Here is a 26,442-nt window from a genome sequence, read left to right as displayed (position 1 = left end):
AGTTCAAAATATGTTGACAGATGGCGCTTCATCTGATCAGAATAGCAATAATTAGCATAACAAAGTAAGACAAAGCAAAGACGATGTTCTTTACAGGAAATGCTCAATATGTCCACCATCATTCCTCAACAATAGCTGTAGCCGAGGAATAATGTTGTGAACAGCACTATAAAGCACGTCCAGAGTTACGGTGAGGCATTGGGGTTGGATGTTGTCTTTCAGCATCCCTAGAGATGTTGGTCGATCACGATACACTTGCGACTTCAGGTAACCCCAGAGCCAATAATCGCATGGACTGAGGTCTGGGGACCTGGGAGGCCAAGCATGACAAAAGTGGCGGCTGAGCACACGATCATCACCAAAAGACCCACGCAAGAGATCTTTCACACGTCTAGCAATATGGGGTGGTTCTAATAAAACCCCATGTCATTCCAAGCATGTGTGTCAATTTTTACCTCTCTATCTACATTATTCCGTGGTTTATTAAGTTTCCAAATTTATACTGACTTTTTGATCCCCCGGTATTATGTGCAAGAAGCTTAGTCAACCTCTCCCATTAAGCTGTAGGCCAGGTCTAGTACATTCCCATCTCTCACCGGTACTGCCCCACATGAGATTTCATTTCAGTCAGCAGCTGCTAACATTGCTCACAGCGGTATTTACTCCAACTGGCCGTGGCTCGGCCAGATCTCCACAAAACTCACAGTTATGTGTGTAGCTGCAACTACTGTGATGCAAAGTACACTGTTAGTGTGTGAAATACATCAAAACAATTTAAACAGTTCTTTGCATTTTTTGTGAGTCTGAAAACTGGCCTGTTTTTAGGAGTAAATGTTTGTTTGAACACGTGTTCTTACGGTGCAGTGAAAAGTGGTGTCAAAGGTTCTCCATATTTTTCACATGTTTCCTACTCACTTATTGATGGTGTGGTAGGGGATCTGTTGAAGGTACTGATTTCAGCTTTGTACCATGGCATAATGATGATGTGGTATGTGATAGCATGCACAACCAGAAGTAGGACAGATCACTGAGAGTATTTATTTTGCTTCTATGTTATTTTTTAAATGTAGGTTGTGGTGGTAAGCTATCTTCCTTGGATCATTTACACAAAAAATCGTAACGGTGTGGAAAGAGTCATTTTACATTCACATCACAGTTTGTAAATATGATTACAAGCTGAACATTTATAAGTTTTGTTTGTCTTATTATAATTATTATTATTAAATATAGAGATGTGAGTTGCTAATTCCTACCCATCACCTATTAGAAATTACAATAATAGAAATTCTTCTGCAGAGCAGGAGGAGTTATAAAGGAGGAACTTCTTCAGTTTGTTTTCAAATTTTACTTTGCTGTCCATCAGACATTCTATATCCCTGGCTAAGTCATCAAAAATTTTAGCAGTGGCATTGTGCACTCCCTGCTGTGCTAATGACAGACTTTGTGTAGTAATTTTGTACATTCAAGCTGCAGTGGATTATTTACAATAAACTTCATAAGGGAATAAATATACTGTGAAGCAGTAGTCAGACTGCCCAACTCCTCAAACAGATGTCTACAAGACGACTGTGGGGAACACAACATATAATTCGTACAATACAATTTTGCGCAATGAAGACTTTCTTTGTTAAAGAGTTCAAATTCTCATGGTAACTGGCAAAATGCTGTGAGTAATGAACATAATGGGCAAGGGACACTACTTCAGTAGCGTGAAGATAATTTTAGGATTTGGGTCTGATGTGAGGTGTGCTAGCAAAGTCCATACAGTTGCAATGACCACTATGCCTGGGTGGCTTAGCAGTCAGAGCATCTGCTTAATAAACAGGAGACCCCGGTTTGAATCCAGGTCTGACACAAATTTCAATTAATGCTCACTTGCAGCCAGTGTCTGTAACTCCTTTGAGTCTTAATCCATAATCGCTGCTGGCTCAAGGAGAGACTAGATCATGTACATTTTTCCCTTTATTTGCATTGTAAAACCTTGCGCCTTGCCAAATTTCACGATTCTAGGTCAACAGATAGTACCCTAAAGGTTTTGATAAGTGAATTTGCGAATATCAAAATACGTGATGTAAATGGCCATATGTTTGGGTTGCATTGACTTGGAAGCTTAAAGATTTTACACTGTCAAGGGACAGTAGACCATAGTATGTGGCATAAATTCCGACATGATGCATCTTCCAGCTCCGGAGAAAAATGAGTATTAACAGAATACAAACTTCTCAAAAATGAGATCGACAGGAGGTGCAAAATGGCTAAGCAGGGATGGCTAGAGGACAAATGTAAGTATGTAGAGGCTTATCTCAGTAGGGGTAAGACAGATACTGCCTACAAGAAAATTAAAGAGACTTTTGGAGAAAAGAGAACGACTTGCATGAATGTCAAGAGCTCATATGGAAACACAGTTCTAAGTAAAGAAGGGAAAGCAGGAAGTTGGAAGCAGTATATAGAGGGTCTATATAAGGGCGATGTTCTTAAATACAATATTGTGGAAATGGAAGAGAATGTAGATGAAGATGAAATGGGAGATATTATACTGCATGAAGAGTTTGACAGAGCACTGAAAGACCTGAATCGAAACAAGGCCCTGTGAGTAGACAACATTCCATTAGAACTGCTGACAGCCTTGGGAGAGCAAGTCCTGACAAAACTCTACCATCTGGTGAGCAAGATATATGAGACAGGCGAAATGCCCTCAGACTTCAAGAAGAATATAATAATTCCAATCCCAAAGAAAGCAGGTGTTGACAGATGTGAAAATTACCGAACTATTAGTTTAATAAGCCACTGCTACAAAATACTAACCCGAATTCTTTACAGATGAATGGAAACACTGGTAGAAGCCGACCTAGGTGAAGATCAGTTTGGATTCCGTAGAAATGTTGGAACACGTGAGGCAATACTGACCCTACGACTTATTTTAGAAGATAGATTAAGGAAAGGCAAACCTACATTTCTATCATTTGTAGACTAAGAGAAAGCTTTTGACAATGTTGACTGGAATACTCTCTTTCACATTCTGAAGGTGGCAGGGGTAAAATACAGGGAGCGAAAGGCTATTTACAATTTGTACAGAAACCAGATGGCAGTTATAAGAGTCGAGGGGCACGAAAGGGAAGCAGTGGTTGGGAAGGGAGTGAGACAGGGTTGTAGCCTCTCCCCGATGTTATTCAATCTGTATATTGAGCAAGCAGTAAAGGAAACAAAAGAAAAATTCGGAGTAGGTATTAAAATCCATGGAGAAGAAACAAAAACTTTGAGGTTCGCCGATGACATTGTAATTCTGTCAGAGACAGCAAAGTATCTGGAAGAGCAGCTGAACGGAATGGGCAGTGTCTTGAAAGGAGGATATAAAATGAACATCAACAAAAGCAAAACGAGGATAATGGAATGTAGTCGAATTAAGTTGGGTGATGCTGAGGGAATTAGATTAGGAAATGAGACACTTAAAGTAGTAAAGGAGTTCTGCTATTTGGGGATCAAAATAACTGATGATGGTCGAAGTAGAGAGAATATAAAATGCAGATTGGCAGTGGCAAGGAAAGCATTTCTGAAGAAAAGAAATTTGTTAACATTGAGTATAGATTTAAGTGTCAGGAAGTTGTTTCTGAAAGTATTTGTATGGAGTGTAGCTATGTATGGAAGTGAAACATGGACGACAAATAGTTTAGAGAAGAAGAGAATGAAAGTTTTCGATATGTGGTGCTACAGATGAATGCTGAAGATTAGATGGGTAGATCACATAACAAATGAGGAGGTATTGAATAGAATTGGAGAGAAGAGAAATTTGTGGCACAACTTGATCAGAAGAAGGGATCGGTTGGTAGGGCATATTCTGAGGCGTCGAGGGATCACCAATTTAGTATTGGAGGGCAGCGTGGAGGGTAAAAATCACAGAGGGAGACCAAGAGATGAATACACTAAACAGATTCAGAAGGATGTAGGTTGCAGTAGATACTGGGAGAGAAAGAAGCTTGCACAGGATAGAGTAGCATGGAGAGCTGCATCAAACCAGTCTCTGGACTGAAGACCACGACAACAACAACAACAGGCAGACAGACAAGTAAGTGACCATGTAAGGGTTCTGTTTTTACCGACTGAGGTATGGAACCCTAAAAATGGAGCCTTTCATCAATTTACTCTGGAGGGAACATAATTAGTATGCAGCCAGGACTGAAAGGCTTGCCTTCATTGAGTGACGAAATTGCTTCAAAACACCAAGGTTACCTACTTCCAAATTATAAAATGGCATCCCTGTCTCGCTCTGCATTTTCAGTTGTACACATCTAATAGCATGTTAGCCACAGCTTGAAGCAGTATTGCATCTTTCCAGAAAGAAGCAATACAGCAGCCGGAACCGCAGCCAGTGGTGGCATCAGCTCCTCCAGAGTCTGAGGTGCCTCAGCACGCTCCTCCAGAAGTGCGTCCCTTCACGGAGGCGCAGTTGGTCGCCCTGTGCACCAACCCAGAACTGGAGGCGACGGAGGACGTGGCTGCCGAATTTGTGGACGCACAGCTACGGGGAGGTGGGGGGCGGCTGCAGCAGCACCCCCTCTACACGCTGCTCGTCAGCTACCTACGTGCACGACAGAGGCTCGCGGCCGCGTCTGCGGAGCTCGCCAACCTCGAGGACGAATGCCGGTACGTTAATTCTAGTCAGTGCGTGTGCGACGGCGCGCATTACCGACACGTTCCAAAATGCCATGTGTAAAAAGAGGATTTTCTTGGGGCTTGTTCCTTGAGTGCTATTAGTGATAGGAAGGTACAGTCAAACGATTTGGATAGTCCTTGGGCTAGGGATCATTTGTATACCCCATAAAAGGACTGTCTTACTGAAACTGTCCTGCAGTACAGGGTCAAAGTTGTAATATTATGCATTTGCTCCAGCTTAAACAAATAGAGCAAACTGTTCGTTCTTTTTGCATTATATGTGGTCTACAGTGTGCTTAATAGGTCTTATGGAGGCACCACTTAGTTCACAGGTGGTTCCTAGAAAACCTGGAAAAAGAATTTTTCATTAGGTATTGAAATGACTAACTGGAGTAAATTGCTCAATGGGATATTCTCAAGGAATTTGCCTAGAAATGCCATTTTCCCATTTTCAGTTATCTTTATCCTGTATTGAGAAACACCTCAAAAACATGGATAGTTTTTGGGTACCAAAACCAAGACAACTATGCATTGCAAATTGCTCAAATTTTTATAATGTATTCCTAAGATCCTGGTCTTGAACAACCTTGAAAATTTCTTGATATCTTTTTCTGTGTCTGAGGTACAGAGAGTCACAGTTATCCTACTTGTTCATAAAAAGTTTGCTTATAAAATCCAATGTGAGATGAAAACATAGTTTCTAAACTGATGTAGCCCAGAGTACTATGCTGTAAAGTGTCTCAGTTATCATTCGAAGTGTTCTGGGAACCGCATATTGTAGTACTGAAGCCCACGCAAAATTTTTGACCAAGTAAAATCTGGTCTGACGTCTAAAATTAGGTTTGCATTATTTCAGTTTCACGTAAGTAAACTATCAAAATTTTACTGACCTGTAAAGTTCCTTTCATGTGAGTGAGATGCCATGCTGTGGAGGTAAAAGAAGGGAACATGGAGGAAAATGCTTCTATCAGAACACAAAAAAGGTGAATATGCTACTATTTAAAAAAAACTCTGACTGGATAGCGGGGTACCAGTTGCCTCATTATTCCTCCCTCAACATGTTTCAAAATTATCCCAAAAATTTTGGCAATTGAATATATTCACACTTTTTCATGCTGAGAGAGTAGGAGACAGTGGAACTGGGAGAGAGATGGAAAAATAATAAATGCTGAAAGTTAGTTGGTTGTGATACAGAAAGCGCAATGGACACAATGGCAGTGTGAGAGAAAGGGAGGGACAAAGTGGCAGAGGAACATAGTTGACAGTGACAGAACAAAGCTGGGAAAAGTGTGAAGGAGATAGTGCCAGTGGGAGAGGAATACAGAGAAGGAGAAGTTGTAAATGCATGAGAGCCAGTGATAATGAGAAACAGAGTCCATGACAATGAGGGAGAGAGAGTGCAGTGAGAAGAGACGGCAGCAGTGGGAAGGAATGAGTGAGGTAGTAGCAGTAAGAGAGAGAAAGGGCAAGACAGTGACAGTCAGAGGGGACAGTAACAGTAGGACAGAATGAAGGCGACTGTGGCTGAGAGATGGGAGACAGTGACAGTTAGAGAGACACAATGAGACAATGACAGTTGGTCTTTATGAATGAATGAGAGAGAATGGGCAAGTGGGTGTGGATGGGTGTGAGCGACTCAAAACAATGGTATAGTGTCTGTCACCAAGTTTCAGTGAGGGGAACTTGTGGAGTGAGAGGTGAGTTGGATGTTGAAAAAAGCGTGATTGTGTTTGCATCCCAAAATTTTTCGGAAAATTTTTAAATGTGCTGAGGAAGGTAGAATAAGGCAACTGGTACCCCATTTTTTGGTCAGAGTCTTTTTTAAACAGGAGCATATTCGCCTATTTTGTCCTCCAGTTGGAGCATTTTTCTGCTGACTCAGTTTATCTAAATGTTCATTATATTTATGCTGTAGACTTTAGAGTGCCTGCCCAGATCACGTCGTAAGGTCTCCACGATATTTCAGCAAGCACAGTTGTTGCCATCTATTTGCTGGTTGCTGATGACTGCTTGGTTTGGCATGCTATATATATTGGCCACAATCTCCTCCATATCTCTGCTACTGTTGCTGTGCGTGCTGTGAGTGTAGGTGGTGGCAGCGGCGCCGACGTACAGATGCACACTGTGGCCACCAGTCTGTGCTGTCAGTGCTGGGTGCTGCTCTGTGTTGGGGACATTTCGCCTTTTCTCAGCTCAGTGCAGGATTCCACGCTTGGCCGAGTTGAAGGCTGCTATTTTTGTTGGTTAGAGAGTCGTGGACCACACAGTCTCGGAAGGGAATATATTGCCCAAGTCTTGTGGTTTTGTCCTAATCTATTGTTTGGCCATCTGTGACCAAAACAGCCTTCCAACTGAGCTGAAGTACCTGGAGACAACATTCCAATGGAATAAATGCATCAACAAGCAGACAAGGTATGCATTGACAAGTAGTAACCTGATAATACCAGAAGACACAAAGGAGCACTAATCAGTAAAATGCTTCCAATTTGTTGACAATATCATCAGAAAAGGCAGCATCATCATGGTATTCCACAGAGCTTAATTTTGGCCAGAATGTGCTGGAAAGGCATTTTGGCACATCAGAGGGAATCTGATTTTGAACTCACTGGAACGTGTCTGCACTGGAGATTTAAAATAGTAGACCTATATTAAATTGCAACGTAATTGCTCATATAATTTGCTGCTCTGCTGCCACCAGTGAATGAGACAATGGATGACGAACATGACGCAGTGGACAAGGGCATGGGGTGATGAGATACTGTGACACTGCAATGGCAACAGATGGTACCACCTGTTGTGTATAAAATCTTGTAGTTTTGTTGTTGTAACTGTAAGCAATTATGTTTTAAAAGCCTACGTTTCAGAATAGTATTTTGTTAAAAATTATTTCTGATTGTAAGGTTTCTTACAAGTTTTCAAAAATCATAACTTTAAATTTTTATGGATTTTGGAGGAGGGGAGGGCATTGTATTGTTGAAGAGGTGCGTTCTGGCATCTAAAATTTTAGAAATCAAGCGCTGGCACGGCGTAACATCATATGTGTATTTCACCGACACCTTAATACCTTGACACTACTAGGTTCAGTAAAGGATGATGTAGGAGTTCGCAAACCAGGAGTCTAAGAAATCCTCTCTCAATGCAGCAAGGCATGCATTAGGGAAATTCTACACATAGTAGAAGAGAGGTGTTGTGTTGTGAACATAGACACTGCACTGAATTAGGCCAGACTGCCAAATCAGGCATGGCGAACCATAGTATAAAAATTGGCCATATTCTAAACTACAACAAAAGCAAGATACTAAGGCAGTCAGCCTCCTTCTGAGTTGTGTGGTCAAAGAGGCCATTGGAACTCTGCCCAAGACAGTCTAATTAACAAAGATAGTGGCCTACAACTAGTTGAGTGTGGGTCCCTGCACCAAGCAGAGAAAAAGCAGAAGGTTGCTGCACTGTAGGGTGTGCACTCTTTGTTGACAGCATGGAGACTGAGGGTTGCATTTCACAGTTGGGGTTTGTCACCTCCACCAATGCACCACTCACTGCAGCTGCTGCACACGGACAGTGACAGGAGTAGAGTGTTGGAGGATGTAACAGCCAACTTAAAAAAGGAACCACAAAAGAGTTATCCAAATGGAGTGGAAATTGGTAGATGTGATGTGCACGTACAGACGAGCAAATGATTAAAATTTCAAAAAAGATTGGAAGAAGAAATGGAAAATCCAGAATGGATTGCGACACAAAATTTTGGATGATTTATTCGAGAGAAAGAGCTTCATGAAATAAGCAAGTCAATAACGCATTGCTTCACCTCTGGTCTTTATGCAAGCAGTTATTCGGCTTGGTATTGACAGATACAGTTGTTTGATGTCCTTCTGAGGGATATTGCACCAAATTCTGCACAACTGGCATGTTAGATCATCAAAATCCCAAGCTGGTTGGAGGGCCTTGCTCATGATGCTCCAAACATTCTCATTTGGGGAGAGATCCAACAATCTTGCTGGCCGAGGTACCGTGTGGCAAGCACGAAGACAAGCAGCAGAAACTCTCATCGTGGGGGAGCAGACGAAACTGTCACCGTGTGTGGGCAGGCACTAACTTGCTGAAATGTAAGCCCAGGATGGCTTGCCATGAAGGGCAACAAAATGAGTCATGAAATATTGTCATTATACCGCTGTGCTGTAAGGTTACTACAGATGACAGCCAAAGGGGTTCTGCTTTGAAAAGAAATGCCACACCAGACCACTACTCATGGTTGCTGTGTCCTACAGCAGGCAACAATTAGGTTAGTGTCCCACCTCTGTCCATGGCATCTCCACACACATCTTCGGCATGGAATCTCACTGACTGGAGCAGAATTGTCTTCAGTCATGAGTGCCACTTTGAATTGAGCCCTGATGACCAGCGAAGATGTATCTCGAGATGCCCCAGACAGTGGTGAGATACTAACTTGCTGAAATATCATGGGGAAGTCATGACATTATCCGGGCAGACACTCAAGGATTCCACTGGTTAGAAATATGCTGGGAAAACACCATATTACATATAATTGCAAAATTATGTGGATAAGCTGCAGTCTTGTGCATAGTACTGAGTTGTCTAGTGCATGAGAGATGGAAGTAGCCCTACAGTGTTGACACAGTAATCACATTGTAGGCAGTGTGACACTTGTTTGTGAGCACTAACTGCAGGAACAATATTCCTGGATGTATCTGGACCTGGCGGCTGTCATCTTTGCGAGTTTAGTGAGGTGATGTTTCTACATTTCTGGTGATTTCATTAACAATTCAGCCCCTGGAAATAAGATAGTGATTTCACAGATGGAAAAACAAAAGGATATTAAGAATTCCATCACAGAAACGGTGGAAAATGGTACTTACATATTGAGGAAAATATGAGTGTGTTGAACATGATGTATGGAAATGTAAGAACTCCAGTTTTGATACTTTACAGTACATGTACATCTACATCTATTATTTGCAAACTACTTTGAAGTGAATGGCAGAGGGTATGTCCCATTGTACCAATTATTATGGTTCCATTCACATATGGAGTGAGGAGAGGATGCAAGATTGTTTGAATGCTGCTGTGTGTCCCATAATTAATCTAACTGTATCATCACCATACCTATGTGAGCGATACGCATGGTGTTGTAGTATATTCTTAGAGTCATTATTTAAAGCCAGTTCTTGAAATTTTGTTAGTAGACTTTCTCAGGTTAGTTTACACCGATCTTGAAGAATCTACCAGTTCAGTATCCCTATGTCACTCTCCCGAGGATCAAACAAACCATTTGTGCTGCCATTCCATGTATGCATTCCGTATCCCCTGTTAGCCCTCTTGAACAGTCTTCTAGAATGGATTGCAGAAGTGATTTGTAAGGAACCTTCTTTGTAGACAGATTGTACTTCCGCAGTATTCTACCAATAAACCCAAGTCTACCACCTGCTTTTTACCCACGGCTGAGCCAATGTGATCATTCCATTTCATTTCCCTACAAAGTATCTCAGGTATTTGTAAGAGTTGGCCGATTCCAGCTATGACCATTGATACTATAGTCTAGGATACTATATTTACATTTCTTAACAGTTAAAGCAAGTTGTCAATCTTTGCACCACTTAGAAATCTTATCAAAATCTGACTGAACATTTATGTACCTTTCATTATAGATAATTGCATCATCTGCAAAAAGTCTGAGCTTATTATTAATATTGTCTGCAAGATCATTAATATACAACACAAACAGCAATGGTTCCAACACACTTCTCTGGGGCAAACCCAAAGTTAATTATAAATATGATGATGCCTCTCCATCCAAGATAAGCTACTGCATTCTCCCTACCAAAAAATTCTCAATTCAGTTACAAATTTCAGTTGGCACCGTATATGATCATACTTTTCACAGTAAATGTAGATGTGGTACTGAGTTGAATGTTTTTTGAAAATCAAGAAACACTGCATCTACCTGACTGCCTCGATCCACGGATTTCATAGTTATGTGAGAAAAGTGCAAGTTGTCTTTTGTATGATTGACATTTTTGGAATCCATGTTCGTTGGCATGCAGAAGGTCATTCTGTTTGAGATCCCTCATTATATTTTAGCTCAGAACGTGTTCTAAGATTCTAGAACAAATGGATGTCAAGAATACTGGACGATAGTTTTGTGGATCACTTCTACTACCCTTCTTGTAAACTGATGTGACCTGTGCTTTCTTCCAACTACTGGTCACCGTTTTTTGTTCGAGGGAACTACAGTAGATTATAGTTATAAAAATGGCTAACTCAGCCAGAAATTCAGTATATGAGGGGGAACCCTAAAAAAGAAAAGGAATTATTTTTTAAAAGCTCTATATTTTCAAATTGTTTACAAAGCCAAAGCCAAAATACTCTACATTACAACTAATACTTTTGTCCCACCAGTGCTTTCACTGTTCGAAACATTTTTTGTTGTCATCTGTAGAAATGGCTGACAGCTCCTTCCTTGTGTTTTTTTTTATGGACTTCTTCAGTGTTGTCAAATCCGTGTCCTTTCATGCATGGAAATAAGAAAAAGTTTCACAGAGGCAGGTTGGGAGAGTAAGGTGCGGGGTACAGCATAACCATGCCTTTTTTAGCCAAAACTTATCGGACAGAGGTGGCTGTGTGTGCAGCTGCATTGTTGTGGTGAAAGAACCAGTCTCCCATTTGCCACAAATCGGGTCTTTTTTGACGAACACTGTTGCGCTGTCTTCTTAAAACTTCCAAATAGAAGATTTGATTGATGGTCTGATCTGGGGGAACAAACTCTGAATGAATTCATGCTCTTGGCATCAAAAAACCATACCAGCATTGTTTCAATATTTGATTTGACTTGACGACATTTTTTTGGACTGAGTGATGATGATGTTTTTCATTGGCTTGACTGTTGTTTTGTTTCTGAGTCATAACCATAGCACAATGACTCATCACCAGTAATGTCCTTTGACAGAAAAGATGTATCAGTTTCAAATTGTTGTTTCAAAGCATTTCTTTAGATTGTCAACCAGAACCTGAGGAACAAACTTGGCAGCCACCTTTTTCATTCCCAAATCTTCCATTAAAATTTGCTGAACCGAGCTCCAAGACAACCCACTAATCTCTGGCAGTTGATGGATGGTCTGTGAGCACACGGTGTCGAATTTTTTCAATATTTTTGTCGATGGGGGCAGTTGCTGGACATTCAGAATGAATTTTGTGGTTGACTGACATGCCGTCATTTTTAAATGAAGCAAACCACTTGTACTCTAGAGTTTTTCCCATAGTGTCATCTTGGAAGCTGTTTTCAACATTAAAACAGTCTCATAGGGCTCTGGAGCTTTGCTCAATTTAACAATCTCAGCTACTTTTCGACACTACTTACACTAACACTTATTTCACTCATCTTTGTAGCAGATTACGAGAGAGAAGACGTCGACATTTGTTTCATATTATATAGTGTATTGTTGTCTGTTGAGAAGAGTTATGAAAAAATCAAAGAACTTTCATGTCTTGCTAGAGATCAATAATTGTAGAAATTAAATTAAAACAATAAGGAATGCAGTTAGCATGGGAACAAAACAAGTCTTTCAGAAAACTAGATGGTCTAGTAATTAAAGGTAATGACCAGATGTTGCAGACAAAAAAACCTATAGCAAGTCTCTCTTAACAGTCACGTTCTAAATACACTCCTGGAAATTGAAATAAGAACACCGTGAATTCATTGTCCCAGGAAGGGGGAACTTTATTGACACATTCCTGGGGTCAGATACATCACATGATCACACTAACAGAACCACAGGCACATAGACACAGGCAACAGAGCATGCACAATGTCGGCACTAGTACAGTGTATATCCACCTTTCGCAGCAATGCAGGCTGCTATTCTCCCATTGAGACGATCGTAGAGATGCTGGATGTAGTCCTGTGAAACGGCTTGCCATGCCATTTCCACCTGGCGCCTCAGTTGGACCAGCGTTCGTGCTGGACGTGCAGACCGCGTGAGACGACGCTTCATCCAGTCCCAAACATGCTCAATGGGGGACAGATCCGGAGATCTTGCTGGAAAGGGTAGTTGACTTACACCTTCTAGAGCACGTTGGGTGGCACGGGATACATGCGGACGTGCATTGTCCTGTTGGAACAGCAAGTTCCCTTGCCGGTCTAGGAATGGTAGAACGATGGGTTCGATGACGGTTTGGATGTACCGTGCACTATTCAGTGTCCACTCGACGATCACCAGTGGTGTACGGCCAGTGTAGGAGATCGCTCCCCACACCATGATGCCGGGTGTTGGCCCTGTGTGCCTCGGTCGTATGCAGTCCTGATTGTGGCGCTCACCTGCACGGCGCCAGACACGCATACGACCATCATTGGCACCAAGGCAGAAGCGACTCTCATCGCTGAAGACGACACGTGTCCATTCGTCCCTCCATTCACGCCTGTCGCGACACCACTGGAGGCGGGCTGCACGATGTTGGGGCGTGAGCGGAAGACGGCCTAACGGTGTGCGGGACCGTAGCCCAGCTTCATGGAGACGGTTGCGAATGGTCCTCGCCGATACCCCAGGAGCAACAGTGTCCCTAATTTGCTGGGAAGTGGCGGTGCGGTCCCCTACGGCACTGCGTAGGATCCTACGGTCTTGGCGTGCATCCGTGCGTCGCTGCGGTCCGGTCCCAGGTCGACGGGCACGGGCACCTTCCGCCGACCACTGGTGACAACATCGATGTACTGTGGAGACCTCACGCCCCACGTGTTGAGCAATTCGGCGGTACGTCCACCCGGCCTCCCGCATGCCCACTATACGCCCTCGCTCAAAGTCCATCAACTGCACATACGGTTCACGTCCACGCTGTCGCGGCATGCTACCAGTGTTAAAGACTGCGATGGAGCTCCGTATGCCACGGCAAACTGGCTGACACTGATGGCGGCGGTGCACAAATGCTGCGCAGCTAGCGCCATTCGACGGCCAACACCGCGGTTCCTGGTGTGTCCGCTGTGCCGTGCGTGTGATCATTGCTTGTACAGCCCTCTCGCAGTGTCCGGAGCAAGTATGGTGGGTCTGACACACTGGTGTCAATGTGTTCTTTTTTCCATTTCCAGGAGTGTACAACAGAGCACATCAAAAGAAAAAGCTTTGCAGTCTACACAACAATCAGTACCACAAGTGTTCAGTCTATTTGAGACTGCTACAGCTTCTTCGAAGGAAATCAGGAAAATAATTACATTTTTTAAAAGCAAAAATTCTTATTGATTTGATAACGTTTGCTTCAGGATATTAAAAACATGTTCTTTTGATATAGTTACTGTACTCTGGCATTTATGTAATGCACCACTTTCAAAAAATATCTTTCCAACCAAATTAAAGAAAGCCATAAATATCGCACATTTCAGTATTAACTTTCATCTCAAAAGCTTTGGAAAAGGAAATATACTGTGACCGAGATTTGGCAAAAGGTCAGAAACGATTAAAGAACCTGCCGAGACTGGACCTATCGACTTGGCAGTCATCTACATCAGATCACTGAATGTGAACAGAAAGACAGATAATAAGAGGAAAGTGGACAATGGAGATGTCACGGCAGGGAAACAAGTCCAAATGAGTAGTAGGTAGAGTGAAAACCAAACGTATCTGATTTGGTTTTCTAGAGAGTACTCTATGGCGTTGACGAATCTCTCACACGGTTTGAAGTCCCGAATGACTGGAAAAAAGTACAGATGGCTCCTGTATGTAAGAAGGGTAAAAGAGCTGACTCATATAATTAAAAACCTATATCCTTAACACCAGTTTGCTGCAGAGTTCTTGAACAAATTCTGAGTTTGAATATAATAAATTTTCTTGAGACGGAAAAGCTTCTGTCCAAAGATATGCCAGCCTCAGAAAGGATGGCTCATATGAAATTCAGCTTGCACTGTACTCACACATACCCTAAAAACCATGGATGGAGGACAGCAGGCAGATTCTATGTTACTAGATTTCTGAAAAGCATTTGACACGGTACCGTACTGCAGATCGTTGATAAAGGATTACGTAATTGCATATATTTGAGTGGCTCAAAGACATTATAAGTGATAGAACCCATGTTCATCAGAGACAATGGTATCATCAGGAGTGCCCCAGGGAAATGTGATAAATGCTCTGATGGAGAGGGTGAGCAGCGACACACTTTTTTTTCCGCTCAACCGCTAAGGTCATTAGCATGCCTGTTTGCTGATGATGCTGTGGTGTACAGGAAGATGTCATCATTGAGTGATTGTTGGGGTATACAAGATGACTTGGAAGAAATGTGTAGTTGATGTGATGAATCACAGCTTGCTCTAAATCTAAAGAAAGATGTAAGTTAATGTAAATGAGTTGGAAAAACAACCTGTAACGTTTGAATACTGCATTAGTAGTGTGTGCAGCTTGACACTGTCACAGCGATTTAATATCTAAGCATAATGTGGCAAAGCAATATGAAATGGAATGACTACATCAGGTTTGTAGTCTGGAAGATGAATGTTTCACTCTGTTTTACCGGGAGAATTTTACGAAAGTGAAGCTTATATATAAAGGAGATGGCATATAGAATGGTAGTGTGACCCATTCTCAAGTACCGCTCGATGTTAGGGATCCCCACCAGGAAGAATTAAAGGAACACATCGAAGCAGTTCAGAGGTGTGCTGCTAGATTTCGATCAGCACGCAAGTATTATGGAAATGCTTTGTGAGCTCCAATGGGAATCCTTGGAGGGAGTAGGTCACTCTTTTTGTGAGGCACTGTTGTTGAAATTTAGAGGTCTGGGGTTGGAGGCTGACTACTGATCAATTCTTTTGCTGCAAATGTACATTTTGTGTAAGGACTAGGAAGCCTGTCCTGCTAGCTGCGCGGACTAACGCGCTGCTTTCCAAGTGGGAAGGCGTGCCGGTCCCCGGCACGAAATCGCTGGGTGTGCTGGCCAGCCTATGGATGGTTTTTAAGGCGGCTTTCCATCTACCTTGGCGAATGCGGGCTGGTTCCCCTTATTCCGCCTCAGTTACACTATGTCGGTGATTGCTGTGGAAACATTGTCTCTACATATGCGTACACCATAATTACTCCATCATGCAAACAATTGGGGTTACATTTTTCTGGTATGAGACATTCCCCGGGTGAGGCGTGGAGGGGGGGGGGGGGGGGTTCTGCACAATAACCCTGGGTTCAGTGTGGGGTGGCGGTGAGGTGGGTGGACTGCTGTGGCCTGTTGTGGGGTCGTGAACCACTGAGGGCTATGGCGGGACATAGCCTCTCCATCGTTTCTAGGTCCTCTGTTCAATACACAATACACAAGGACCATGAAGATAACATAAAAGAATTTAGTGCTTGTACAGTGCTCTGTTTGCAAGTGGATCAGGAAAGGAAAATACTAGTAGTGGTAAGTGGTACCTTCTGCCATGCACCATGCAGTGGCTTGTGGAGTATGTATGTAGATATAGAAGGTGGGCGTTCTAGGTCAAGGTAGGCCACTGGTGGCAGAGTCCACAGTTGTCTTTCATGGAGTTACTCCACTGAGCTACAGTTATGGGTAGGATTGGTCCTGTAGATACAATCATCGTGAGGGCTGCTCTAGTGCTGGTTGTTCCCACTGTATTCACTGTTTGTTGCCTAGATATCTGTGCTGTTTGCTCAATTTTGCCATTGGAGGAAAGGTGAAATGACAGACTAGGAAGGCGGTTTTTGCTGCTGGAGGAAATGATGAAAATTATCTCCATGAAATGGGGCCCATTACAGATACGGTGGTTCGAGGAAACCTTCAACAGCTTGAATCTGGATAAGCACGTTAATTGTGGTGGCATCCTTTGTGGTGGAGGCCATGCTGATCACCTATAGGTAATTAGAGTCCATGAATATCAGTCACTTAGACCCAGAAATGGGCCTACAAAGTACAAATGAATGCAGTCCCAGGGGTGACATGGTGGATGAAGATTCCTGATGCTGGGGTGCGAACAGGACAGATTTGCGCCGTGGCTTCTGTGTCCTTGTTTAAATCTGGCCAGTAAGTGTGTCATGGCACAAGGGCTTTCATCTGTGACATTCCCCTGTGCCCACAATGGAGTAATTCTTAAACCCTTGAAGCCACAGAATTGCTGGGTTCACGTTACAGTATCAGCCTCAGCTCCTATCAAAAGGACATTTTTGATGATGACAGACAGTGGTAAAGGGGTGAGCCCATGCCTGGTGTTCCAGATTAGTGTTCTTTGAAAAGTACGTGGGCCACCCATAAAGCACATAGTGTAAGACTGGTTCGCGGCAAGTGTCTGCAGCTGTTCTTGCAGCAGTAATTGGAAACTTGCCCAAGGTTTTTTTTTTCCATTCCTCATCTATGTGGAAATATGAGATTTCCTGCAGGCCAAAGGCCAGGCCTGATTCCATAAGTAGACAAGATAGTGTCTGCATTTGTGTGTTGCACAGTGGGCTCATATTTAATGGTAACTGAGGAAAAGCGTCCAACACTGGAGGCACAGCTTTGTTCATTTTGGAAGACTAGAGGATGGTTCAAAAATCACTACTTAGTCCCAAATAGGTAAACATGGAATCTCTTAATGGCAAAGAAAGATGCTAAAGCTTTCTTTCTTATTTGTGATTAGTTCTATTGCGTGGGTATGAGTGTCTTTGATGCATAGGAAATTGGTAGCTCAGTACCATCATTGTTCCTGCAGACCAGAACTGCCCCAATGGCATATGGAGAGCCATCCGTGGACAGAATTAGTGGACATTGTGGCGAAAAGGCCACAAGGCAGGTTGGTAAGTGCAGCAGATGCTTCAGCTGTGTGAGAGCGCAACTGTCCACCTGTACCAAATGCCTTCTTTCTGCTACTGGTTTAGTGGACGCATGATGTGGATTGCTTGTGGAAGGAACTTTGAATAATTATTTCCTCTCCCCAAAAAAGCCTGCAGCTCCTGTAAGTTTTGGGGCAGCAGCGGAGAGTCAACAGCTGTAAACTTATGGTCAATGGGCTGAATCCCATCTATGTTGAGCAAATACCCAAGGTATTCCAGTTGTTCCTGGAAAAGCTGGCTCTTTAGCCCCATGTCATGTAACATAGTAAATAAGATGTGAATGTTTTGCAGATGCTCGTAATATGTTATTACAAGTAGGTATGGACATGATTAACTGTTCCAGATATTTCTGGAAGATTGCTGGAGCAGAAGAGATCCCAAAAAGCAAGTGTTTGTATTTGTGTAAGCCAAAGGGAGTGTTGATAACCACGATGCTATGTGACTCCTCATCCAGTGGTATATGCAGATATGCATCAGAAAGACTGATCTTAGAAAAATAAAGTCCTTTTCTCTACATTTAAAGCAAGCTGCCATTTATCAAACCAACTAGAAATCGTGTCTGAGTCTTCTCATATATTCCAACACTCACTCATTGATGACAGTTTCCTGTACATCACAGTGTAAGTAGCAGACAGCTACAAATTAGTGTTCACCCTGAGTGTAAGATTATTTATGTATGTAGATAATAAGAGTGGTCGTATCACACTTTTCTGGGGCCTCCTGACAATAACCGTGTCTCTGATGAACACTTGCTGTTGAGTACAACTTACTGGGTTCCATTAAGTAAAAAGTCTTTGAGTCACTCATGTGTTTGGGGGAAATAAACTGTGGACCTTCATCAGCAATCTGCAGGGGGCACCATGTCAAAGCTTTTCAGAAATGTAGGAACATGGAATCCACCTATTGCTCTCTATCATTGGTTTATAGTCTATAATGTGAAAAAAGGGCATCCTGAGTTTCACACAAGCGATGTTTTCTAAATCTGTGTTGATTTTTGGACAGGAGCTTTTCTGTATGAGGCCCTGTCTTCAAGTTTTGGCTGTCAAGTCAAGTAAAAAAAAAAAAAAAAAGCACATAATTTTTTTATTTTTTTTTTTTAGGTATGTTTCCTGGTACATATTGAAATCCCCACATCTCTGTACCACAGCACAACGCAATAGGAGCCAAAATATGATGGTGGAGCACATTGATAAAGTGGAGATTTCTTTTGGCTCCTGTAACTGTGTGAAACAATTAAAATCGCTCAAAAGAGGAAAGGCCACTGGACCTGATGGGATACCAGTTCGATTTTGCACAGAGTACACGAAGGAACTTGCCCCCCTTCTTGTAGCGGTGTACCGTAGGTCTCTAGAAGGGCGTAGCGTTCCAAAGGATTGGAAAAGGGCACAGGTCATCCCCGTTCACAAAGGGACGTCGAACAGATATGCAGAACTATAGACCTATATCTCTAACGTTGATCAGTTGTATAATTTTGGAACATGTATTATGTTCGAGTATAATGACTTTTCTGGAGACTAGAAATCTACACTGTAGTAATCAGCATGGGTTTCGAAAAAGACGGTTGTGTGAAACCCAGATCGTGCTATTCGTCCACGAGAACCAGAGGGCCATAGACACGGGTTCACAGGTAGATGCCGTGTTTCTTGACTTCCGCAAGGCGTTCGATACAGTTCCCCACAGTCGTTTAATGAACAAAGTAAGAGCATATGGACTATCAGACCAATTGTGTGATTGGATTGAAGAGTTCCTAGATAACAGAACGCAGCATGTCATTCTCAATGGAGAGAAGTCTTCCGAAGTAAGAGTGATTTCAGGTGTGCCGCAGGGGAGTGTCATAGGACCGTTGCTATTCACAATATACATAAATGACCTTGTGGGTGACATCGGAAGTTCACTGAGGCTTTTTGCAGATGATGCTGTGGTGTACCGATAGGTTGTAACAATGGAAAATTGTACTGAAATGCAGGAGGATCTGCAGCAGGGAATGGCAATTGAATCTCAATGTAGACAAGTGTAATGTGCTGCGAATACATAGAAAGATAGTTCCCTTATCATTTAGCTACAAAATAGCAGGTCAGCAACTGGAAGCAGTTAATTCCATAAATTATCAGGGAGTACGCATTAGGAGTGATTTAAAATGGAATGATCATATAAAGTTGATCGTCGGTAAAGCAGATGCTGGACTGAGATTCATTGGAAGAATCCTAAGGAAATGCAATCCGAAAACAAAGAAGTAGGTTGCAGTACGCTTGTTCGCCCACTGCTTGAATACTGCTCAGCAGTGTGGGATCCGTACCAGATAGGGTTGATAGAAGAGATAGAGAAGATCCAACGGAGAGCAGCGCACTTCGTTACAGGATCATTTAGTAATCGCGAAAGCGTTATGAGGATGATAGATAAACTCTAGTGGAAGACTCTGCAGGAGAGACACTCAGTAGCTCGGTACGGGCTTTTGTAGAAGTTTCGAGAACATACCTTCACCGAGGAGTCAAGCAGTATATTGCTCCCTCCTACTTATATCTCGCGAAGAGACCATGAGGATAAAATCAGAGACATTAGAGCCCACACAGAAGCATACCGACAATCCTTCTTTCCACGAACAATACGAGACTGGAATAGAAGGGAGAACCGATAGAGGTACTCAGGGTACCCTCCGCCACACACCGTCAGGTGGCTTGCAGAGTATCGATGTAGATGTAGAGATGTAGATGCTTTGCTACTTCGACAAGGATATTTCAGTTTGTTGCAGAAGTGCAGGGATATAGCTGCACACAAACAAAAAAAAAATAATTGTTTTATGATTTCCTTCCACAATTTGTGTTTTATGTCATTTAAATATTGTTATTGCACCATTGGAATTTTCCCATACTAGAATTCCATAGGTCAGATCAGAATGGTAGAAGACAAATTATGCATATAAGAAGGATGTTTTGCCGTTAACAGTCTCTCAGCTTGTGTGACAGATACACTTCAATCTGGCAAGACTTCATTCACAAAGACATACCCAGGTTACTCGAGTGACAGAACTATAGGATGCTTGTGGCAGTGTATCTCCTGCTCTAACAGCTGCAGAGTTACAATGTCAGCCAACTGCTCTGAAACTGCATGTGATCGTTTTCATCTTACCATCAACATGAAAAAGGAAACCAAAGGTATTAGCACAACCTGCTCCAGTTGCAACTCTTCCTGAGTTCAATATCACCATCTCAGACACAATATTGGAGCAGATTGATCTCTTCTAATATCTTGGAACATCTTGTCTAAACACTGTACCTGTGAACAGGGTGTTGATAAAAAGAACTGGAGCTGCCCACACAGCATTCAGATGGTTAATGTACGGAGTATTCATGAATAAAGACCAAAAGCTGGCATTCAGGAGGACGACGTTTCGGTCCCGCGTCCGCCCATCCTGATTTAGATTTTCCGTGATTTCCCTAAATCGGTCGAGGCAAATGCTGGAATGGTTCCTTTGAAAGGGCACGGCCGACTTCCTTCCCTGTCCTACCCTCATCCGATGAGTCAGATGACTTCATTATCTGGTCTCCTCCCCCAAACAACCCAACCTGACCAAAAGCTGTTATCAAACTCATGAGGTGCAGAGCGTACACACATTACTGTTGTGACGGCAAAAATGTGAACACTTCCACCAACAAAAAATGAGATTCATCTTGATTATTAACCTCTTAAGCCCTGAGGTATCGTGTATGATACCTCCAGTTCCATTTTTTTCTCGGGTGCATGTTCAACTGATTGTTTTCTGGCCTGTGGTATCATATACAATAGATATCACATGTGCCAAAACTCACTTGTTCATCTTACTGCCGACTATCAGGAGTTGGTAGCACTTACTGGAAACTTCGGGTTTTTCAAATGCACAGTACGTCTTTGTGAAACTAAAGTAAATGTTTGATACCTGATATGTATGTATTTATACCTATCTTGAGATAACAGTAAATGTAAGAAACATGTTTAATGTTTATGGCCAGTTTTTTTTATAATAGAGTAACTTGAAATTGCACGATTTTATGGATAATTGTCCTGTTTAAGTCACAAGGTATCATACATGATACCATCCATAAATAATTCGCTGTGGTTTCAAAGATGTAGTAGGGGTCTTTCATTGTTAACTGTCATGAACACAAAGCAGTTAACACAAAAGAACACTCTTGTAGCTTGAATATGGGCTCAGGACTGATGAGGTTGAGTGGGAGGCCTATGTGACCGTGGTCTAGGGGTAGCGTCTTTGATTCATAATCAAAACGTATTCGGTCCCGGGTTTGATCCCCGCCACTGCCTAAATTTTGATAAATAATCAGCATTGGCGGCCGAAGACTTCCGGCATAAGAAGTCAGCCTCATTCTGCCAACGGCCTTGTCAAAGAGGGCGGAGGAGCGGATAGAGGTTCAGGGCACTCTCTTGTCCTAGGGGTGGGAAATTGCCCCTAAAGGCGGAAGAATCAGCAATGATCAATGACATGAGGACGCAGAAGGCAATGGAAACCACTGCATTAAAGACATGTAACGTGTATCCACAGGACATGTGGCCTGTAATTGAAGAAGTGTCATGATGATCTCTCCATTGGCAAAAGACTCCGGAATAGTCCCCCATTCAGATCTCTGGGAGGGGACTGCCAAGGGGGAGGTTACCATGAGAAAAAGATTGAATAATCTACGAAAGGATAACGTTCTACGAGTCGGGGCGTGGAATGTCAGAAGCTTGAATGTGGTAGGGAAACTAGAAAATCTGAAAATGGAAATGCAAAGGCTCAATCTAGATATAGTAGGGGTCAGTGAAGTGAAGTGGAAGGAAGACAAGGATTTCTGGTCAGACGAGTATCGGGTAATATCAACAGCAGCAGAAAATGGTATAACAGGTGTAGGATTCGTTATGAATAGGAAGGTAGGGCAGAGGGTGTGTTATTGTGAACAGTTCAGTGACCGGGTTGTTTTAATCATAATCGACAGCAGACCAACACCGACAACGATAGTTCAGGTATACATGCCGACATCGCAAGCTGAAGATGAACAGGTAGAGAAAGTGTATGAGGATATTGAAAGGGTAATGCAGTATGTAAAGGGGGACGAAAATCTAATAGTCATGGGCGACTGGAATGCAGTTGTAGGGGAAGGGGTAGAAGAAAAGGTTACAGGAGAATACGGGCTTGGGACAAGGAATGAAAGAGGAGAAAGACTAATTGTGTTCTGTAACAAGTTTCAGCTAGTAATAGCGAATACCCTGGTCAAGAATCACAAGAGGAGGAGGTATACTTGGAAAAGGCCAGGAGATACGGGAAGATTTCAATTAGATTACATCATGGTCAGACAGAGATTCCGAAATCAGATACTGGACTGTAAGGCGTACCCAGGAGCAGATATAGACTCAGATCACAATATAGTAGTGATGAAGAGTAGGCTGAAGTTCAAGACATTAGTCAGGAAGAATTAATACGCAAAGAAGTGGGATACGGAAGTGCTAAGGAATGACGAGATACGTTTGAAGTTCTCTAACGCTATAGATACAGCAATAAGGAATAGCACAGTAGGCAGTACAGTTGAAGAGGAATGGACATCTCTAAAAAGGACCATCACAGAAGTTGGAAAGGAAAACATAGGTACAAAGAAGGTGGCTGCGAAGAAACCATGGGTAACAGAAGAAATACTTCAGTTGATTGATGAAAGGAGGAAGTACAAACATGTTTTGGAAAAATCAGGAATACAGAAATACAAGTCGCTGAGGAATGAAATAAATAGGAAGTGCAGGGAAGCTAAGACGAAATGGCTGCAGGAAAAATGTGAAGACATCGAAAAAGATATGATTGTTGGAAGGACAGACTCAGCATACAGGAAAGTCAAAACAATCTTTGGTGACATTAAAAGCAACGGTGGTAACATTAAGAGTGCAACGGGAATTCCACTGTTAAATGCAGAGGAGAGAGCAGATAGGTGGAAAGAATACATTGAAAGCCTCTATGAGGGTGAAGATTTGTCTGAAGTGATAGAAGAAGAAACAGGAGTCTATTTAGAAGAGATAGGGGATCCAGTATTAGAATCGGAATTTAAAAGAGCTTTGGAGGACTTACGGTCAAATAAGGCAGATGGGATAGATAACATTCCATCAGAATTTCTAAAATCATTGGGGGGAAGTGGCAACAAAACAACTATTCACGTTGGTGTGTAGAATATATGAGTCTGGCGACATACCATCTGACTTTCCGAAAAGCATCATCCACACAATTCCGAAGACGGCAAGAGCTGACAAATGCGAGAATTGTCGCACAATCAGCTTAACATCTCATGCATCGAAGCTGCTTACAAGAATAGTATACAGAAGAATGGAAAAGAAAATTGAGAATGCGCTAGGTGACGATCAGTTTGGCTTTAGGAAAAGTAAAGGGACGAGAGAGGCAATTCTGACGTTACGGCTAATAATGGAAGCAAGGCTAAAGAAAAATCAAGACACTTTCATAGGATTTGTTGACCTGGAAAAAGCGTTCGACAATATAAAATGGTTCAAGCTGTTCGAGATTCTGAAAAAAGTAGGGGTAAGCTATAGGGAGAGATGGGTCATATACAATATGTACAACAACCAAGAGGGAATAATAAGAGTGGATGATGAAGAACGAAGTGCTCGTATTAAGAAGGGTCTAAGACAAGGCTGTAGCCTTTCGTCCCTACTCTTCAATCTGTACATCGAGGAAGCAAAGGCTGTAGCGTTTCGTCCCTACTCTTCAATCTGTACATCGAGGAAGCAATGATGGAAATAAAAGAAAGGTTCAGGAGTGGAATTAAAATACAAGGTGAAAGGATATCAATGATATGATTCGCTGATGACATTGCTATCCTGAGTGAAAATGAAGAAGAATTAAATGATCTGCTGAACGGAATTAACAGTCTGATGAGTACACAGTATGGTTTGAGAGTAAATCGGAGAAAGACGAAGGTAATGAGAAGTAGCAGAAATGAGAACAGTGAGAAACTTAACATCAGGATTGATGGTCACGAAGTCAATGAAGTTAAGGAATTCTGCTACCTAGGCAGTAAAATAACCAATGGCAGACGGGGCAAGGAGGACATCATAAGCAGATTCACTATGGCAAAGAAGGCATTTCTGGGCAAGAGAAGTCTACTAATATCAAATACCAGCCTTAATTTGAGGAAGAAATTTGTGAGGATGCACGTCTGGAGTACAGCATTGTATGGTAGTGAAACATGGACTGTGGGAAAACCGGAACAGAAGAGAATCGAAGCATTTGAGATGTGGTGCTATAGACGAATGTTGAAAATTAGGTGGACTGATAAGGTAAGGAATGAGGAGGTTCTACGCAGAATCGGAGAGGAAAGGACTATGTGGAAAACACTGATAATGAGAAGGGACAGGATGATAGGACATCTGCTAAGACATGAGGGAATGACTTCCATGGTACTAGAGGGAGCTGTAGAGGGCAAAAACTGTAGAGGAAGACAGAGATTGGAATACGTCAAGCAAATAATTGAGGACGTAGGTTGCAAGTGCTACTCTGAGATGAAGAGGTTAACACAGGAAAGGTATTCGTGGCGGGCTGCGTCAAACCAGTCAGTAGACTGATAAAAAAAAAATGTGTTGGGAAAGCGTATCTAAACAGCCTTGATGTAACCATTGTCACTTGTCAACTGAGATGGTTAGGTCATCTTCAACATGTGATTGATACCATGTCAAATCGTTTATGGTGAACTCTGCTCTGGCAGTGGACCTCATGGATCCCCTTTTAAGCCCTTTAAGGACCAGGTGAAAGACATCTTGAAGACAGTTTGTATAAATACACAAACATAGGTGGCATGTGCTGTGGTTTGCTTACTGTGGAGCAACACTGCATCCACCATTGTCAACTCGTTTGAAGGAGAACGCTGCAAATGTGAAGAGGATAAATGACAAACTGAGAATGCTTGTAAGCCACTTCCCTTACTATTTAGTGATTTATTGTTGATTATTCCTTGCTACTGTCTGGCTGGTATGAAAATTAGGCAATGGACAGTCATATGTAGCCAGTTTTTAGAGGGTGAACTTACTTCCAGTGTACATGCACAGATATCAAAAATTCTGACTGTGAGCCTGCAGTGTGTGCCCTATCTAGTCTTCCCCACTGTTCAATAATCCATTCTCTTCCAAAATATTGTAATAATAATGATATGTGAATACTTCTGTTTGACTGAGTTATTTTATTCCACTTTGAATTCAAGTAACACGTTCCTACTAGTTCATATTGCATTCACTCTACAATTATAGTCATTCATCTATTACGAGCTTGTACAGGTTTACCATTGCCAAGTTCTTACTGTACAATAACCTTTTCATTAAATAACAATTCCCAGGTATGGAATTAATCCTGAGTTTCAAACCTCTCACTTTGCTCACATGCATATGTGTCCTACTCGCGTGATGGTCCTGGTGGGACAAACTTTCGTGTCTCCACAAAATACTTAACTTTTATGTGCAATCACAGGAAGTGTGGGCACTTGAGATGAGTGCTGCAAGCGTGCTGTGGCTCGACTAACTCACTCCTATGCTCCAAACGATCTCCAGGAGCCAATCTGTCTCTTCTAGAACTATTGGGCATCCCCATCAGTGATGCCACTGTGCTGTAGCAAAGAAGCGTAAGGATACATTCAATCCTTCAAGTGTAGGATTGGTATCTGTATCCTTATGTGCTCCGTGTGTTGAATCCCCATCCTCTCCAACGATTTAGTGTGATTTGTGTGGGCACTTGTTGTATTCCGTGACTGGTCTATTCGGTCATTGAAAAAAAGTCCGTAAGCTGAGTCGAGATGCTCACACTGTGCAGTCGGAAGCTATGCATGGAGTCGCATCCAACAATGACTGTGATGACACAACCCGAGAGAGCATAAGACACACTTTGTCCTTGCGAATGTCCTGTGTAGGTCTTTGGTCAGTACAAAACTGTGAAAGTTTTACTGGCTTATTGTGCTGTTTTCAGGCATTTAATCTGAACATATGTCTCCAGTTTACA

The 26,442-nt window shown here is 42.4% G+C and overlaps 1 protein-coding gene across 1 annotated transcript in view; it reads left to right on the top strand.

Annotated features, from left to right (window-relative positions):
* Positions 1 to 26,442, top strand: part of LOC124718724 (ectopic P granules protein 5 homolog) — a 367,184-nt gene that overhangs the window by 5,396 nt on the left and 335,346 nt on the right. The window contains exon 3 of the mRNA XM_047244342.1: positions 4,334 to 4,641. Coding sequence (XP_047100298.1) covers positions 4,334 to 4,641 — 308 coding nt within the window. The remainder of the gene's footprint in view (positions 1 to 4,333; positions 4,642 to 26,442) is intronic.

Source organism: Schistocerca piceifrons, chromosome 10 (genome assembly GCF_021461385.2).
Source record: "Schistocerca piceifrons isolate TAMUIC-IGC-003096 chromosome 10, iqSchPice1.1, whole genome shotgun sequence".
NCBI classification, from domain to species: domain Eukaryota; kingdom Metazoa; phylum Arthropoda; class Insecta; order Orthoptera; family Acrididae; genus Schistocerca; species Schistocerca piceifrons.
Note: the sequence above shows the minus strand (reverse complement) of the source record. Positions and strands in the feature narration are given on the sequence as shown.